The 20,390-nt window shown below is 38.6% G+C and overlaps 1 protein-coding gene across 10 annotated transcripts in view; it reads right to left on the reverse strand.

The window, feature by feature from the left end:
- Positions 1-20,390, reverse strand: part of CADPS2 (calcium dependent secretion activator 2) — a 544,800-nt gene that overhangs the window by 222,968 nt on the left and 301,442 nt on the right. For all 10 annotated transcript variants that reach the window (XM_065938665.1, XM_065938663.1, XM_065938662.1 and 7 more), the window contains exon 8: positions 12,115-12,254. In XM_065938665.1, the coding sequence (XP_065794737.1) occupies positions 12,115-12,254 (140 nt within the window). The remainder of the gene's footprint in view (positions 1-12,114; positions 12,255-20,390) is intronic.

Here is a 20,390-nt window from a genome sequence, read left to right on the forward strand (position 1 = left end):
TCAGAGAATAAACACTTTTATTTAACTTTTAAATACCTAAGATTTTTTCTCTACCCACCTCTTTTACTGTTTCAAAAAAAGTTATTGAAGTATAGTTTGATTTATAATGTTGTGTTTATACCTAAGATTTTTTAAAAAGTGGTTTTATGAGGTAACTTTCATGTCCTTGATTCTCTTCTAATTCCAATTTTTATATTAAATATGTACTATTACAGAAATAGGAAAATAGTTACATAAAATTAAAATTTTATATTATGTAATACTAGTTCACAAAACTAAAACATGGTATTCACATGCATGTGAAACTTTTGAAAACAGTAAAGCACTATAAAATTTAAAGAACCTTTCATTCAGTAAGAAAAAGGCATGGCATTTAATTGCAAATTAGTGTGAATTAACTGTTTATGACAACAGCTAAAATGTATTGAACGTCAACTGTGTGCCTGGCACTTTACTGATATTAACTCATTTAACCCTTGCAGCAAGCCTGTGAAATAGGTGACTGCTATTCCACTTTACAAGTGAAGAACTGAGTGAGGCACGAGGAGGAAGAAATTGACACCAAGAGTATACTGTGATGGGGCTAGAGCCAGGCTGCTCACTCCAGCCACTCCAACGAAGCAGCACTGCTATGGCATTACATTGTCCTTTAGAAGTTTTCATTCTGCCTTAAAACGTTTCATCAATTACTCATACATTTCACTGTAAACACACCTAACACTGTCCCTCTCTCAGATATGCTTAGTAAATCTAATGGTTACACCTCTGAGTGAACAACATACGGTTGTCTATAACTACGTACAAGTATTGCTAAGTGTAAGCAGGTCCTGTCAAGAGTCCATAACTGTGTCTTGCTTAAGGTCAAGGCAAAAGACTAAACACAAGCAAGCATGTTTTCCTTTGAATAAAAAAGGTATATTTGTGTCCAATGCAAAAAGAGGCAAGGTAGGGCCTGATAAGTTATCCAAGTGTTCTGCCCTGATATTTGCAATTGTAACATGACTTTCCAATTTTTTAAAATAGCAGTTTTACTCATTTCCAATCCTTATTCTTTTGCCTTGGTCATACAGGCTACATCAGTCTAGAAATCTGATCACTCAGGTTTGATCAACTTTCCTGCTATAGATTTTCACATTTTACAAGAGGGGTCGAGCCATTCTCATCCTTCTTAAATAGACCATGTTTGTTTAGTTTACTAAATAGTCATAAACACACAGTCCTCACAATTACTACCTACACGGACAATATTGTTCAGTCAACACACTGTTCTCAAGTAATCAATTCTTTCACTGACAGGACTGACCAATGAAAACTATACTCGTCCAATTTGGGCAACACCTTCAAAAAAGAGTAACAAAAGAGCTTATTTTTAAAACTGTTTTGAATTATGATATAAGGGTTTTGGAAACAGTGGCAAACCACCAGTTAAAGGGATTCTGTGAACCACTTGTTTATGATATACTTTTAATTAGGTTGTAAAGTCATGGAAGAAGCAATTGACACCCGGTAGTCCATTACATTCTGTATATATGACTGTATTTTATCAGCTTAAATAGTTTTCCATTTTACAGTTTTATTTTCTAGCCTATGCAATTAGGTTAATAGCTACTCTATTTCGGTGGGAGAAGTAATTACTTCTACTATATCTAATGTATCTTTTGGTGCTGGTTAATACCTCTTTTTAAGCATCAATAATTTATTCATTCATTCATTCAAAGAGTTTGGCACATGGTAATCAATAAATCTGTACTGAATGACTGATTTGATGAAACCAAGCATGTACTCACTGGCTGATCAAACAATGGTAAATAATAAACTCCATTCTACAAGGAGTTAATTTCAGCTGGAGGGACAAACAAAACTGTGGATGACTGTAATTCTGTAACAGAATGTTCAGTGTACCTGGAACACAAATTTGGGAGACTGAAGTGGAAAGATGAGGAGTATGAAGGAATTTTGTATTGTATCTTCGTTTGAAAGTACATAAAATCAACCAGTTATCAGTATTTAAATCCCATGGGAAAAGTAATGAAGAGCCAAGATCCCTGCCTCAGGAGACAACAAACAAGCTATAGATTTAAGACAAATAAAAATGTAAGTATAAGTAATAAAAGCCAGGGGGGGAAAAAAGGACCTCACACACAGCTGGAGAAGATACATGCTGGTACAACTATTGGTAAAACTTGTAGTATTGTCTTGTAAAGATAATCTGTATATTCTCATCAATTCAGCAATTTCACTCTTAGGTACACACTCAAGAGAAACTACCTATATGCAAGAGGAGATATAATAAGCACTGTCTGAAATAGGACAAATCTGGAAATCACTCAAAGGTCTATTTTGATAAAATGTATAAATTATGTTTATAGATCAGCATATTCAGGAAATAGCTACATATAATTAAATATAAGGGCTTCTCAGGTGGCACAGGGGTAAAGAATCCACCTGCTAATTCAGAAGACACAGGAGATGGGGGTTTGGTCCCTGGGTCAGGAAGATCTCCTGAAGGATGAAATGGCAACCCACTCTAGTACTCTTGCCTGGGAAATCCCATGGATAGAGGAGTCTGGCGGGCTACAGTCCATGGGGCTGCAAAGAGTCAGACACAACTAAACTTGCATGCTGCATATAATAATTAATGCGGTATATGGGACAGGCCAAGAATTAAGACTAATCCAAATTTGTGTATCTATTATATAACAGAAGAGAGGGAAAAAAGTGAATAGGATTTTATAGCAAGACAACAGTGCATAGTATCAGTTAGCCTTTGCTGTGCAATATACCACACTCGAACTCAGCAACTTAAAACAATAATCATTTATTATTTCTCATGAACATATAGTTAGCTGAGCAATTCTACTGATCTGATCTGGGCTCAGCATGACCCACCCATGTGTTTTTACAAACTGGCTAGTTGGTCCGGGTTCACTCATATGTCTGAGACCTTAGAACAACTTGGGTTGATTGAGTTCTGTTCCTCTAGTGGTCTAGCTCACATGTGTCCTCATGATGAAGACAGAGAGGAGGAGAGAAAGTAACAATGCACAAATGCTTTTTTCAGCCTCTGCTTATGCCAAGTGTGCTACTGTCTCAAGGGCCAAAGTGAGTCACATGACCAAGCCCAAAGCTGGAGGGGACAATGTAGATACAGGGCAAAGGGTGTGAATTTAGGGGGCCTATTTGTTGGGTCCACTTATATAGTCCACCCACCACATAGACAAAGAACGAATTTCCTAAATATATCTCCTCCTTCAAAGTAGCAAAGCTTAGGCATGGCCAACTTAGAGAGTTTTACATAAGGTTGTAAGGCTGGTCCCAGGCAGACTTAGAAGAGGGGTGCTCACCCTCCTGGGGCCTGGAGACTATGTTGAAAGGAAAATGGAGAGGAGGGCAGGCAGTTAGAGGCACATCTTGTACTTAAGGAACACGCTAGGGTAGAAGGGCTTCTGCCCCACTTCCCACTTCAGATTCCTTGGTATAACCCGGTGGGAGGGCTTCCCTGGCGGCTCAGCTGGTAAAGAATCGCCTGCAATGCGGGAGTCCTGGGTTTGATACCTGGGATGGGAAGATCCCCTGGAGAAGGCAGAGGCTACCCACTCCAGTATTCTGGCCTGGAGAATTCCATGGACTGTATAGTCCACGGGGTCACAAAGAGTCGGACACGGCTGAGGAACCTTCATTTTCAACTCGGTGGGAGGGGTCCCGATGAAGCAGAAGGCTGGAGCTGAGTTGGGCTCATAATCTCCTGGTGTAAAGGATTCAGAAATTCCCTCAAGACCAGAGGCATGGAGATGAAGCGATGTGGACTACCTGAGTTTCTGCTCAAGGACAAGTTAGATTAAGAAGCTATCTTTCTTGGGAAGCCTCTACTACCGTGGGAAAATGTGCAATGCAGAATCAGACTAGTAGGTTCTGTTAAGTGAAAAAGTGGACCAAATAGGAATGCCTTAGTAAAAGCCTGTTAAGGGTACATGAATTGGTTGATTTAGTTGAAGTTGGGGTGCGGGCTGTTGGGTACAGAAAGGAAAAGAAGTTGGAAAGATGAGATGGGGCCAGGTTTTTGGAGAATTTGAATGCTAGGCTAAAAGTGTGAATCTAATTCCACAGGCAATGGGGAGGCACCAGAAGTTTTTAGTAGAGACATTAAATTGTATTCCTAATTCCTGCATGTGTTAGAAAACAGGTAAAACAAGAAAATCAGTGCAAAAGTCACTGAACAGGTTTCTATGTTGTTGCTGCTGTTAGGGGAGGACTGCACTGGGGTTGGCACAAGGAATGGATTTATCAGTGGGGAACACTAGGAGCTTAACTACAACGAGTGGAGGAGGAGCAGTTAAAGGCGAATATAGAGATCAATCTAACTGGCAGAAAGGATGAGGCTCTCAAATCTGCAAAGCTGATACTAACATTTTCTGACTTTTGGTCTACTGCCATGCTGTTCTACGCAGGATTCTGGCCTGGAGAACTCCATGGCCTGTATAGTCCATGGGGTCGCAAAGAGTTGGACACGACTGAGCGAATTTCACTTTTGTGCTCTTCTAATCTGCTGTCAGAGAAAGTTAAAAACATTTTTTTTCAGAAGTTCTGATACATGAAATAAAGACACTAAAAGAGATTCATACTCTTATAAAGGTAATAATGGGGGAGGAAATGATTGACTTGAGTTATAATTTTCTACGTGTCTAAGGAGCCATTCACATTTTCTCGCCCACTCTCCTTCAGTAATTGATGAAACCAGGCCAAAAACGATGACTTAGCCAAAGTCAGTGACAGAACTGAGTCCAAAATACAGGTGTCTTGGCTCTTAAACTGTTTCATTCTACATAACTATTATTGTACCATCCTCCATCTATGCCACAGTTCAGCTACATGTATCAGAGAAAAGGACCAAAAATAAGTATCCTTAAATGTCCAAATTGTCTTGACCTTCCACAATGCTCACACCTTTAGCAAGCTCAAGATTTTTCTTTTATTAATTCAGTGTTAATACTTCCAAACTTATGGATATATCCAAATAATAAAACATACCATAGTCTCAGGTATATTGTACAAAAATTTTATAGCAAGGCTTCAGTTAAGAGGAAACCATTCCATTATAATTATATACACTGTTTATAAAATTTTATAGTATTCCTAAATAGTTTTCACTATATCTTTTTGAAAAGTGCCCCAAATTAATTGAGATAACCAACGTATATGATCTGTGGTTTCTGAAATAATGAAAAAAAGAGTTAATCTTCTACCCTTAGTTATTTGACCTAAAATACCATTGTTTAGGATGCCCAGATGGGAAACAAGCATGTCTAAAAGCAAAAAAAAAAAAGTTATTTGGTGCATGAACAGTAGAAAACAATAATGTATGTTAAGATGTTACCCTCCTACAGAAAAATACTGTGTTGAATAGAAATGCACAGTTTAAGCTTAAAATTACAGACTAATTTGTCACAGGAGAAATTAGAGAAGTTTGCAAAGGAGTATAACAATTAGACATATAGTTTAATAATTATTAAAGCTATGTTTGAAAAAGTTCCCAACATTATAATTTATTAATCACTAATTAAAATGAAAACCACAGCTCAATGATTTTTATTAGTATACATAAAGTGACATGAATTTTAAGGCAGTTGGCAAAATAAAGTTGGCTTTCTGACTTACTCTTATCATTCTACAATGACTAAATCAATGTACCACAGACAGACTTCTCTTACAAAAATCATATTTAGAAAAAGGATCAATCATTTATTAAGAATCTAGCAAACGTTTTGTCAGAAGTTTTGGCAAGGCTATAAGGAGTAAGACCTTCGATGAAAATGGGGTAAGCCAGAATGAGGTAGTAAATTGGGAACTGAGAATGCAAATAGACATGTATGTATGTATGTATGTATGTATGTATGTATGTATGTATGTATGTGTGTGTGTGTGTGTGTGTGTGTGTGTGTGTGTGTGTGTGTGTGTGTGTGTGTGTGTGTATTCAGATGAGTTAGATGTCAAAATTTTAGACAAGGGCATATAGAAGCATATAGAAAGTCATGCTAAAAGGTCAATTTAAAATAAGGAATCAATTTTCCCTGGAAAAAAAAAACAGACTTGTCTCTTTTATAAGGTACCCTCCAAGTAAATGCCACTTTGACAAAGATAAGATTTTCCTCCTTTTGGTCCTCGACTGTCCCCTGAATTACTCGAAGATCATAAACCTTAAATAAAAAACGAATGCAATTTTCTTAAGAGTACAGTCATTTCACTTTAGGAGCAAATGCCACACTTGAACATTACGACTGAAAGGTTCCGTAAGCATCACACCACGGCCCCCGAATGCCTGGCTGGTCCCCTACCCTGGGAAGCACAGGAAAACGGCAACGCAGCCAGCTCCAGGCTTACCCTGTGCGTCCTGCTGGAATCTTACCCGCTGCCTTGCCCCTGAAGCCAGCAACGGGCACAGGGCCTTTTATACCTTTATGACGCAAATTAAGGAGTTTTATATATGATAATCTCAAAGTATTTCAAAATGTCTATTTATTTAATAAATGTTCAAACTGTCAAGCATGACTCTACACACAAAGGATGATGAGATCTATATGGCAGTGATTTGGCTGACAGTTTATCTTATTAATTTTAACTGTGAAATAATTATTCTACAGTTATATACTTACAAAGTTTTCTTTTTTTATTTTTATAGTAAAAAAAATCAGCATCATGCAGATATTTGGTAGATTCTAGTCATACTCTTCTACCTATTTGTGACAATTTAAGTTTCTTCTTTTTCCTTTTCAGTTGTAGATTTGTCATAATAATCATTGCTTTATTAGTTCCACTTTATTTTGCCTTTCTTATGGCTAAAAAAATAACATTTTAATTGGGAAAACATGATTTAATAAAAATGAGGATAGTAGTTCTCAGATTTAAGTTAATACTGCCACTCAGCCACTAGGCTATGCTAAAGGACAATCCATTTGTTCAAGAGCACTTCTGTCTTCCGGCCACCCAAAAAAAGCAGGAAAGTAAATTCTATAGTGGAATGTAAATTATTTAACCACTCATAACCTAGACTGAAATTCTTTTAACAGATTTATATAAAGGTTTATGTAATTAGTTTATATGACATACCTCCAAAGAATAAATGTACCCAAATTTTATCAAGTGTCATATAATAATGTTTGTTACTCAAATTAAATATCCATTTTCATTTGCATGTAGTCAGTCCTGTTAAAAAAACTGTAATGTATAGACATGGGCTGATTAATTACCAGAAACATGAGCTTCAGATTGGTTTTATTTTTCTTTTTGTTTCAAAAAAGATCATTTTAAAACACAACAGTTGAGGTTCAACCCCCATTTACTTCATTTATTTTAGGTATTCTTTTACATTAAATTATACACTATCCTCTAAATCACTCCTAAACCTTTAAAATCCTTTAACTTAGGAACATATTCATTACTTTTTTCTTAAAACACTAAGGAGCACACTATTTTCACTTTCATGACTATTCCTATTACTATCTTTGCTGGTTTATGCACGGTGGGAAGTACGAGGTGTTCAAATGGGTCTAAGAAACTTATGTAGTCAGGAATACATAAAATAAGGATAACATTAATAAAAATATTTACATAGTGGTAATAAAGGGCCATATACATATATTAAAAAAGGAGAATTCATGTAAAAACAGTTCATAAAAGAGAGATAAATTGATAATTGTTGCCCATACCATTAAAACAGAGAAAAGGATTTTATGACGAATGCTCAAAGATGTCTAGCTCTGAAAAGCTCTCCAAGCACAAAAATCCATAACCCTCCAATTTATTGTTTGACAACTGTAAAGATAAATTTTTTAACTCTCTCTTTTAATTATTCATTATTCATCTGTTAATCATTTATTATAGGATTAATTATTGACAGAATGTAATCCCGCCCAAAAGCAAAATGCTATTAATCTGCTACTCCCATGTGTGCCTAAAATACCACTTTGGCATCTGAAAGAGCACTAGAAAGAAAAAGGTTGGGTGACTTTCGCTTCTTCGATGTAATTAAGTTTAGTAAAATCCATCTATGAAGCACCAAAGAGAAAGACGAATATGGTTGTGACAGCTATGATTATGTGTCAATTCATATTTTTCCATATATATTTAAACACAGGGTGATAGTCAAGCTGTTTAAAGCTGCTACCTCAGAGGCACTGAAAAAGCTAGACAGGTGCCTGTGGTCTGCCTAGTGTGATAAATTACTATTACAGCAATGATGAAATTCTGGTTGATTATTATTACTATGTTCAATAATGGTCTTACATAGTTTTTTTTGAATAACTATTAGGAAATACAATATTCTTAATTATGCTCCATAACACACCAACTAGCAGAACAACATCACTGATATTTTCGTTTCTAGAATTTCTTTTTACATGCCATAAACTGCAGTTACCTGGATGTCTGGAAATGCTTGCTGGTACCTTTCAGTGAGAGTGAAGTGAAAGTGTTAGCTGCTCAGTCGTGTCCGACTTTTTCCAATCCCATGGACCGTAGCCTGCCAGGCTCCTGTGTTCATGGAATTTTCCAGGAAAGAATACTGGAGTGGGTTGCCATTCCCTTCTGCAAGGGATCTTCCTGACCCAGGGATCAAACCTGGGTCTCCCACATTGGGGTCAGATTCTTTACCATCGGCGTCACCAAGAAAGCCCTTCGTAAAGGTAAGTTATGAGAGTTCTTAAGTTTTGCAGATTACATTCAGAGACTATGATATATTCTCTTTAGTCATCTCCTTTGTCTATAGTCTTGGGCAGTAGTCAACTCCAGAACCATTCTGGGCGTCCTAATTTAGCCAGAGGACTCTAAAGATGTGATATGAACCAATTCTCCTTCATTGCAAAGGAATGGTAAAAAGGGAATATACATATAAAGTCTTGAAAGGCAGGTGGATTGTCTCACCTGACTGGAATATTCCAGAGCAAGAAAATGCCAAGGATGAGAGAGCAGAACTTACTCTCCACAGGAGCTGAAGGCTTCAGAACCTGCCATGTGCCCAACTTCATATTCAGTGTCGGTTCTTGGGATAATCTGAGGGCTCTAAGGGTATGCACCACGGTGCGGCCCGTGTGCAAATCAGGGGCTATCTCGGTGTAGCAGTACACAGGTTCCCATTTCTTTATATATATACATTTATTTTGGCTGCACTGGGTCTTAGTGACAGCATGTGGGATCTAGGAGGGATTGAACCTGGGCCCCCTGCATTGAGAGCTCAGAGTCTTAGCCACTGGACCATCAGGGAAGTCTCCAGGTTCCCACTTTTTGTGCCATTATTCATCAAGAGACTGAATTCAGAAGAGTAGGGAATTAACTATAAGGCTTGAAACATTATGTGTTCCTTTAATCTCCCTCTAGTGTCTATTACTCTGTAAGCATTTTAGAACAGTAGTACTCTCTCTAGTCTAAGCACTCTCCAGCTAAACCAAAATTGTCATGGTTAGCTAACAGCCCTTCCAGATCTCCTGTCCATGTACACCCTATGCCAGATGGCTGGTGGCTGGACTGCCTTTCTTCCTCACTGCCCACCTGCTGAATTCATGCCTCAAGCTTCATCTCAATAGTCAGTTGTCTTCTGAGACTTCCTTTGACCAGCTCCAGCAAGAATCAGGTATTACTTCCATCAGTTTCCACTCCTCTCTTACGGTGCTTATCACTCAGAATCATCATTATTTGTCTACAAGCCTGAATCCCTGGCTAGTCACTTCCTTCAGGCCTGGGATGGTATCTCACTGAGGTTTGTTCTGGTTGGCACAGAGGAAGGGCTCAATCCATGGCTGCTTCGTAAATCACAGTGAGCAGGTAGATGGACGGGGGAAGAAAGAGCTCTAGGTTTTAAATCCCAGGAACTCTATCTGCATAATGAGTCATAGTTACACTGGGCATCACTGCATTAAAGATACGCTATTATGGGATAGGCAAATTCTTGTTCTTTCTCAGAGTCTACCCACTGAGGTCTTTTCCCCCTAAATATGACCGGTTCTGACAAAGCATACGCTATTGCCTGCTCAAACCAAGGAAGCCATATGGTCCTTAGAGGCTCATCTCAGCTGCAGAAGGTACCTCTGGGTTGCCTCCTATTCAGTCTAACTTTTCTCCCTAGTGGTCATTTGAAGAATCCTTATCTTGTTGACTTACCAATTAACTCTGCCACAATGTTAGTGATTTAGAAACCAATAGAGCTACCTCTTTGTACAAGAAGACACAGAGACTGTTAGGTTTGTGGCTAAACTTTCAGTTCGGTTCAGTCGCTCAGTCGTGTCCGACTCTTTGCAACCCCATGAACTGCAGCACACCAGGCTTTCCTGTCCATCACCAACTCCCAGAGTTTACTCAAACTCATCTCCATTGAGTCGATGATGCCATCCAACCATCTCATCCTCTGTTGTCCCCTTCTCCTCCCACCTTCAATCTTTCCCAGCATCAGGGTCTTTTCAAATGAATCAGTTATTTGCATCAGGTGGCCAAAGTACTGGAGTTTCAGCTTCAGCATCAGTCCTTTCAATGAATATTCTGGACTGATTCCCTTTAGCATGGACTGGTTGGATCTCCTTGCAGTCCAAGGGACTCTCAAGAATCTTCTCCAACACCACAGTTCAAAGTCATCAATTCTTTAGTGCTCTGCTTTCTTTATAGTTCAACTCTCACATCCATACATGACTACTGGAAAAACCATAGCTTTGACTAGATGGATCTTTGTTGGCAAAGTGATGTCTCTGCTTTTTAATATGCTGTCTAGGTTGGTCATAGGTTTTCTTTCAAGGAGCAAGCATCTTTTAATTTCATGGCTGCAGTCACCATCTGCAGTGATTTTGGAGCCCAAGAAAATCAAGTCTCTCACCGTTTTCCCTGTTTCCCCATCTATTTCCCATGAAGTCATGGGACCGGATGCCATGATCTTAGTTTTCTGAATGTTGAGCTTTAAGCCAACTTTTTCACTCTCCTCTTGCACTTTCATCAAGAGGCTTTTTAGTTCCTCTTCACTTTCTGCCATAAGGGTGGTATCATATGCATATCTGAGATTATTGATATTTCTCCCGGCAATCTTGGTTCCAGCTTGTGCTTCAATCAGTCCAGCACTTTTCATGATGTACCCTGTGGCTAAACTTTAGTAACGAAAATTATTCTGTTCTTTTTTTTTTTTTTTTAATTTATTTATTATGGCCAGCACCCTAGGCTAGAATTTGGCTGTAGCGAGTCATAAGGCATTAATCTGAGAAAAATCTGGGTTTAAAAAAAAGCTCACTGAATTGTATTCATGAGTTAAGGCCTATTTCCTCATCAGCTACAAGGTAAAAAGGAACCTCAGAGATAAAAGCTGACATGATCCATGGCAATCCCCAGGGGCCAGTCCCTGCACTTCTGGTTATCCACAGCATCAGCTTCCTCCCATGTTGATCTGGTTTCTCACTCACACAATGGATGAAGACTCATACCCTTCCCAGCAAATCTTATACAGTCTCTTGGGTTCTATCCAAACCAGCATTTAACTTTAAAGTAGTCTGTGTACGTTTATTTCTGGTGATCTGAAAGCTAGGCTTGTTTCAACTATTATTGTATTTTGAAAAATATGTCTTCAATGTTACCTCCACACATCATTGTTCTTTATCCATGTAAATGATGTGTAATACCAGTGTAATCAAGTGCCAATAATGTGTTAGCACGCAAACAGTTACACTAACTAAATACTCAGACATTTAGCTATAAAAATGTCTATACACTTAAAAAATTAAGTTAACCTAGAATGAAATTTGAGGCTTCCCTGATGGTTCAGATGGTAAAAAATTTGCCTCCAACGCAGGACAACAGGGTTCGATCCCTGGATCGGGAAGATCCCCTGGAGAAGGGAATGACTACCCATTCTAGTATTCTTGTCTGGAGAATTTCATGGACAGAGGAGCCTGGTGGGTTATAAACCATGGGGGGCAGAGAGTTGGACACTAGTGAGAAACTAATACTTTCACTTTCAGCCTTTTCATGGATGTAATTTTGGTGGGGGGGAACTCCATGTGAATGCCTGATATTTTCTCTGAGGAAAAGGACGAAAGTGATACCATGAAACTCAGTAACTCAGAAGAAAAACATCTTCAAGTACACACTCACCCACTATGCTTCATATGTGGCGGTTTATCCATCCGTACTGCCAATTTGATTTTTAGGTCAGAGTCCTGGCTATTTTTGGGAACTATCATTTGGTGCAACTCAGCTGACTTGGAGCTATTGGAAGTTGGGTATAATATCACCTGTAAGGGACAAAAAAGAACACATTTAGGTGTATAATACAGAATTTCTAAGGAGCAGAATTCAATCTTTTCTATACATTTTCCTGTCTGAAAAGCCGGTGTCGCACCTGAACGTGTTTGATAAACCATTTCACTCCTGCTACAGCAAATGGGTTTTCAATACAAACTCGTTTATTTTTTTTTGACAAATATGTGTTTTCATATTATCACATAATGAGTTTTCTTCCTGTGTCACTTCATAACGAATTAATAGCACAGCAGCTACAGCTGACTTGACAGTTGAAAAATACTTAATAGACACCTATAATTTCAAGACCACTCTAAACTCCTCAGGGCAAAGAAGTTCAGAAAGAAATGTTCCTTGAAATTACAGGTAGCATGCTCAAAAACCAAAACCAATTATTGGAAGCAGCAAACGTATACCTCATGTTTTAATATTTTCATTGCAAAGCAGTATTAAAGAAAATCAACTCAATTAGAGACGGGAAAGATGGATGACCACATATTCGTCAATACCCAGGAAACTTCTGCCTGACACATGTTTTCAAAACTATAAAGATGATATTATGAGGACTCTAACAAAATAATTATTTTTCATAAAACTGCCAAACTATCAAGTCATTATTTCACATTCCCAGAGTTCCACAGAGTCAAAATGGGCAAGAAATACTCTTCAGATGCTAGGTATCTAGTAGATAAAAGAAAAAGTATTGTCCCCTTTTTAGTCAGTCATGATACCATTTAGACACAGCCTATATTCAAGTCTTAATGATTATTTTTAAATGGAATAAATATGCAGAACTCAGGACATTATATTTTCAGCTATCCTTATTTTAAACTAAGGTAAAAAAGTAAATACACTTGAAGCTTCTAAGTAAATCGGAGAACTATAAACATGCTTAGGTATGATAAAATGCTTTTAAAGCACAACACGGCAACTGAATTTGGTGTACTCTGCAGAAAATAAAAAAATCTTTGTTTCCACACGTAAGTGAAAATATTCACGAAGAAATCTTCAGGCAAGGCTCTTTCTCTAAGAGAGACAACATAGTCATATCATAAAATTTTTTCAAACTAGTCTCAACTTCCAAGTTGTTAAATGTATCTACTACCTTGAGACTTTTCTCTAGCCCATCCTAGAAGCCATAATCAGGTTCAGTCCAGCATTTCTACACTTAAGCATATGAAAGCTCAGCCAAGAGTAGATTACATTGCATTTGTGATGCAATGTATAATTTTCAAAAATTATGATCAGATTCTAGAATGAATCCTTTTTGACTGCTGGAATATCCAACGGGATATTTTACAGATACTTTATTAAACAAATGGTAAAGGAAAACGAGTTGAAAGTTTCCGGCTCAAACCAGCAGAACAAAGGAATGTCATTTTTAACTCAGGAGATGATTCCAAAAAAGAAGCCAAGACTAAGACAGAGCTATACATCCTCTGTAGTTATAACTGCTATTTCCCTGGCAAGTCTGGAAAGCTTTTTCTATTTCTTCCTATCCCGTCTTTAAAAAATAAAAACTTGGCATGAACCACCTACAGACTTTATTCCTTTTAAATTCTTCTATGTTGATATGAAAATTGGTATTGTTCCAAACTCCAAGCGTCTTATACAGGAAGAGAATATTTAAAACTTTTGACAATTTCTTATTCTTTAAATGCCAATAACAGGTGACTAAAAGGTCCAAAAATAACTATTTGCAGTTGATTCCCAAATTAAGGATCATCTCAGTACTGAGCATCATCGTCTCTGCCACATTTTAATTTTCTGATGAATATCTCTAACTGAAGTCAGTGGAAAGATTTATTGCTTATCTCTGTTCAATTAAACATTTAAGGGCTTATCCTATGTGGGGACACAAAGATGAAAGATAAGCAAGGAGCTGATGGTTTCCTCCTACGGGAGCTAAAACCTCAGATGATATATGGTCATATCACTTCCTTCTACTGCCTTTCTATCCCTTGGGGTGTAGTAGTTTACTGATTTTGTAGCCTCTAAGTTTATTCAACATCATTTGTTTGGTGTCTGCTCTATCACACATGTAGCTAATTCCCAATGTTAAGTTTCCTCCATTGAAATAACCTGGGATTTTCTGTTTTTCTGGGCACACTGGACTAACAATATGAACACGGTACTAAAGGTGCAAATACTCATATGTTTAACAAATGAAGGCCCATAGATATGAAATCTACTGCTTCTAAAAATGATAATGGTGAAGAAACTCTGTGAAATGGTTACCAGGTTTCCAAGTAGAAAGTGATCATACTCCTTTACATGATTCAGCCATGGATGACAACAAGACAAAGAAGTTTCTAAATGTGCAGAGATCAAAGGGCCAGGGAGAATAAAGGATGAAAAAATTCTTTTCAGATGCATAATAATGCAATAATTTCAAATGCATAATGATCAAGAACTGAATACTGCGAGGCATGGAGCCGTCACAGGGTTTGCCATGGCAGCATCTCACTGTTCTCACTGGACAAGTATTGCTCTGTATTTCCCACTTCCCCTTTTTTGAATGAGAAACTTAATTGTAGCTTTCCTGCCCCCCTGATAAGCTGCTATATATTGGATTTGTGCTTGGGCACAGTGGAGAGGGGCGGGGAACAGTAGGCAGTTAACATAAACCCTAGTTTATAGGTCACCAGGCTCCAAAGAGCCACAGCTAGACCTGATTGAGATGCTGGACTTTGGACTGGAAGTAAGGACAGGATGAAATTTTGGGCTGTTTCCCTTGAGTTGAACTGAAAGCCTTCTATGAGTGGGAGAAAGGGTAACAATTGTTGCCTTGGCTAGAGAGATGAGTTATGACAGATCATCTAGCAGTCCACCAGGATTCATGCTTTCACTAGTAGAGAACAGGTGCCAGGAAGGAGCTAGCCAGCCACGTCTTCTAGCTCCCCTTGCATCTAAGTAGGAACACATGAAAGTTTCAACTAAAGGAATATGAAGACAAGTGGTAAGTCTTCTGGGGTAATGATGATTAAGATTTATGTATGCCTTCTTCTGTGGCTCAGATCATGAACTCCTTATTGCCAAATTCAGACTTAAATTGAAGAAAGTAGGGAAAACCACTAGACCATTCAGGTATGACCTAAATCAAATCCCTTATGACTATAGAGTGGAAGTCAGAAATAGATTTAAGGGACTACATCTAATAGACAGAGTGCCTGATGAACTATGGACGGAGGTTCGTGACACTGTACAGGAGAAAGGGATCAAGACCATCCACATGGAAAAGAAACGCAAAAAGGCAAAATGGTTGTCTGAGGAGGCCTTACAAATAGCTGTGAAAAGAAGAGAAGCGAAAAGCAAAGGAGAAAAGGAAAGATATTCCCATTTGAATGCAGAGTTCCAAAGAATAGCCAGGAGAGATAAGAAAGCCTTCCTCAGCGATCAATGCAAAGAAATAGAGGAAAACATCAGAATAGGAAAGACTAGATGTCTCTTCAAGAAAATTAGAGATACCAAGGGAACATTTCATGCGAAGATGGGCTCAATAAAGGACAGAAATGGTATGGACCTGATAGAAACAGAAGATATTAAGAAGAGGTGGCAAGAAAACACAGTAGAACTGTACAAAAAAGATCTTCATGGCCTAGATAATCACGATGTTGTGATCACTCACCTAGAGCCAGATATCCTGGAATGTGAAGTCAAGTGGGCCTTAGGAAGCATCACTATAAACAAAGCTAGTGGAGGTGATGGAACTCCAGTTGAGCTATTTCAAATCCTGAAAGATGATGCTGTGAAAGTGCTGCACTCAATATGCCAGCAAATTTGGAAAACTCAGCAGTGGACAAAGGACTGGAAAAGGTCAGTTTTCATTCCAATACCAAAGAAAAGTAATGCCAAATAATGCTTGAACTACTGCACAATTGCACTCATCTCACATGCTAGTAAAGTAATGCTCAAAATTCTCCAAGCCAGGCTTCAGCAATACGTGAATCGTCAACTTTCAGATGTTCAAGCTGGTTTTAGAAAAGGCAGAGGAACCAGAGATCAAATTGCCAACATCTGCTGGATCACTGAAAAAGCAAGAGAGATCCAGAAAAACATCTATTTCTGCTTCATTGACTATGCCAAAGCCTTTGACTGTGTGGATCACAATAAACTGGAAAATTCTGAATGAGATGGGAATACCAAACCATCTGACCTGCCTCTTGAGAAACCTATACGTAGGTCAGGAAGCAACAGTTAGAACAGGACATGGAACAACAGACTGGTTCCAAATAAGAAAAGGAGTATGTCAAGGCTGTATATTGCCACCCTGCTTATTTAACTTACATGCAGAGTACATCATGAGAAATGCTGGGCTGGAGGAAGCACAGGCTGGAATCCAAACTGCCAGGAGAAATATCAATAACCTCAGATATACAGATGACACCACCCTTTTGGCAGAAAGTGAAGAAGAACTAAAAAGCCTCTTGTTGAAAGTGAAAGAGGAGAGTGAAAAAGTTGGCTTAAATCTCAACATTCAGAAAACTAAGATCATGGCATCTGGTCCCATCACTTCATGGCAAATAGATGGAGGAACAGTGGAAACAGTGGTTGGCTTTATTTTTATGGGCTCCAAAATCACTGCATATGGTGACAGCAGCCTTGAAATTAAAAGATGCTTACTCCTTAGAAGGAAAGTTATGACCAACCTAGACAGCATATTAAAAAGCAGAGACATTACTTTGCCAACAAAGGTCCGTCTAGTCAAGGCTATGGTTTTTCCAGTGGTCATGTATGGATGTGAGAGTTGGACTATGAAGAAAGCTGAGCACTGAAGAACTGATGTTTTTGAACTGTGGTGTTGGAGAAGACTCTTGAGAATCCCTTGGACTACAAGGAGATCCAACCAGTCCATTTTAAAGGAGATCCAGGAGTTCTGGATGTTCATTGGAAGGACTGATGCTGAAGCTGAAACTCCAATACTTTGGCCACCTCATGTGAAGAGCTGACTCATTCGAAAAGACCCTGATGGTGGTAGGGATTGGAGGCAGGAGGAGAAGGGGACGACAGAGGATGAGATGGCTGGATGGCATCACTGACTCGATGGACATGAGTTTTGAGTAAACTCTGGGAATTGGTGATGGACAGGCAGGCCTGGTGTGCTGTGATTCATGGGGTTGCAAAGAGTCAGACATGACTGAGCAACTGAACTGAATTGATGCCTTTTTCACTTATTTTCTAGCCAGAAGCAGAGGATCACAATGTTCTAGGAAATGAGACAGCTGTAAGAGGGTGGACACCAGAGTCCTGAATCACCACATGGAGGAAAACTATCTATCAGGAACACCTACAATAAATTCCTGAATAGTCACTGGAAGGCCTGATGCTGAAGTTCCAATACTTTGGCCACCTGATGTGACTAGCCAACTCACTGGAAAAGACCCTGATGCTGGGAAAGATTGAGGGCAGGAGGAGAAGGGGGTGACAGAGGATGAGATGGTTGGATGACATCACTGATTCAATGGACATGAATTTGAGCAAACTCTGGGAGACAGTGGAAGACAGAGGGGCCTGGTATGCAGCAGTCCATGAAGTCACAAAGGGTCAGACGCAACTTAGTGACTAAACAACAACAACTCTTTTAAAATATTGAAATGTTGTCATTTGTTTGTTATAGCAGATAGTAGTATACTAATATTACATTAACAGAGCTTGGCTGCATAAGACTAGCACAGGGAGTTGAGTGCTTCAAGATTTTTATTTCATAAGTAGATAAGCAGTTCTTCTTCAATAGAACTTAGTTCATGTTCAGAGAGGGATGTCTGATGTTGATGTACATAATTAATTATGTATAATAATGAAAATATTTAGTGTACATAACATTTTACTCATAATTCTTCTCGTGTTTTAGTTAAATCATGTGCTCACTTGCTCAGTCATGTCCGACTCTTTGTGACTCCAAGGACTATAGCCCACCAGGCTCCTTTGTCTATAGGATTTTCCAGGCCAGAAAACTGGAGTAGGTTGCCACTTCCTTCTCCAGTGGATCGTCCCAACCCAGGGATCGAACCTGTGCTCTATGTCTCCTGCACTGGCAGGTGGGTTCGTTGCCACTGAGCCATGAGGAAAGCCCAACAATTCTTTTCATATTTTAGTTAAATCATAGCTCTGTACAAAATAGTTGGCTTCTCATATTATTTAGCAAGATAGCTTGTTCTTTGCTACTCATTTCTCTTAGCTTTTCTACACACATTTCTGTTTCTAGTCTCCTAGTTTATTTTTATCACCAACACATGAAATGATTTGTCATTTAGCATAACACAACACATTTTATCATTTATCTTAAATATAAAGCCAATGTATCTTCTTCATAACAAAATGGAAACACTACTTTCCATCTTTGCTAAAGTGTAATGGAAAACAACAAAAAAGGTTTTATTCAAGCTTTGTTTAAAATTCTGTCAAACTAAATACTAAGGAAGAAAAAGAAGTGTAAAAGCATACATACATAATATTTAGAGTAATATGGAGTGCAAAAGAATTTTTCTGTTAAAATATACTTGTACAAGCTGACACCTCTACATTATTTCCTTCTATTAAGGTCCATTTATTAAAGCCAAGCCACGTGCATCTGTACATATACACATTAGTTAAACTTTGTAATCTATGAATTCACAACTTAGTATGTCCCTAAACTGTTTCAAAACCCGAAAAACTAAAAACTTGGGAAGGGGGGAATCTAGAATAACTGAGAGGGAGCTAAGTAGGATCCGAGTGAGATGAAGAACTCACCACCTTTGCCCATAAATCTCTCAGTCCAGAGGAAGAAAAAGACCACATGACCATAACAACTGCATTGCAGTCTTTGAGCAAAATAATAGTTACATATTTGATATGAATCTAGCTCAAAGGCAGGTGCAGTCAACAAATTCTTGGAAGAATCAGGACAGACTTCATAGAAGAATCACTGCTTCATTTTGGAGTCTAAAAGAACAGATATGATTTGAAAGAGAAAAACACAGGGGAGAGACTGCTAAAGATATGAGGCTGTTGGAACTGAACCACGCTTAGAGTGGCACCCTAAAACAGGCACACAATCCCATCCTGATAGTGACATTCACACCACCACCTTTGGTTATTAAGCCCTGCCCCAAGCCTAAATGGCCAGCTCTGTGTTCTCTGGGACCTATGCTTAATCAGTTTACACTGTTTGCCACCGACAAAACGTCAACTGATACAGATGTTCGCTACATTTTTCTGCCATGTCAATACTCTACCTTATCATAAGGGAAGGGAGGACCCTGTGGAACATCACTTTTAAGTGTTAAGAAAAGAGAGAACTCCATAAGTAAGGCCAGAAGTCAAGGAGGCAGAAGAAAAACCAGAAGGGTGGAATTTACTACATTTAAGGCAGCGAGTGTTTTGGGAAATAGAAAGTGGCCATCGATGCCAGCACAGTGAGGATGGAAATGCCATTATTGTTTGGTTTAAAAATGGAGGAGTCACTAGAGATATAAACAAGAGAAATTTTAGGTGAGGCAGAGTATAATGGTTTGAGGGATGAAATCAATTAGGGATGGGGGAAGATATCACTCAACTATTTCGTGAACAAGATGGGGCAAGATGAGCAAGATCACTTTGGATGGAAGGGACGTTGTGTGCAAAGGAAAGGGGGTGAGGATATGGCCATGTAGACTCAAGAGGGTGAGGAAGTAGGAAATACTGATAGGTGAGATTGGAAAGGAAGACTGGGGATAGACTGTAAAAGCGTAAGTTTTGCTAAGGAGTTTGTATATTACCCCATAACACGTAGTCAGAAGATGCTTCTAAACCAGAGAGTGACAATCAAAATGTCGTACTCTTGTGCAAAGAAAAGTTTCCACCTATCCAGCTGTATACATTCTGGAGAAGAGTCATGTGCAGTCAAGTATCCAACATCCAGTTAGGAAATGAAATGGCCTTTAAAAATACATCTTAAAAACAGAGTAAGAAGGGACTGAAAATGCTTTTAGCTAGAATGTTTCAATTTGTGATTAGATTTTTTTTTTTCCCTGACAATCAGATGTCCTTGAGGCACAGGGTGTTTTAAGGAAGTGTCCAAGGGGACATCACTCCAGACAGGTAGAGTTACCTCTATGGGAAACCTTGACTTTGGGGGTTCAGTTGACAGTTTTCTTTCTCCTTCAACT

The sequence above is a fragment of the Muntiacus reevesi genome, chromosome 6 (assembly GCF_963930625.1).
Source record: "Muntiacus reevesi chromosome 6, mMunRee1.1, whole genome shotgun sequence".
In the NCBI taxonomy this organism is placed as follows: domain Eukaryota; kingdom Metazoa; phylum Chordata; class Mammalia; order Artiodactyla; family Cervidae; genus Muntiacus; species Muntiacus reevesi.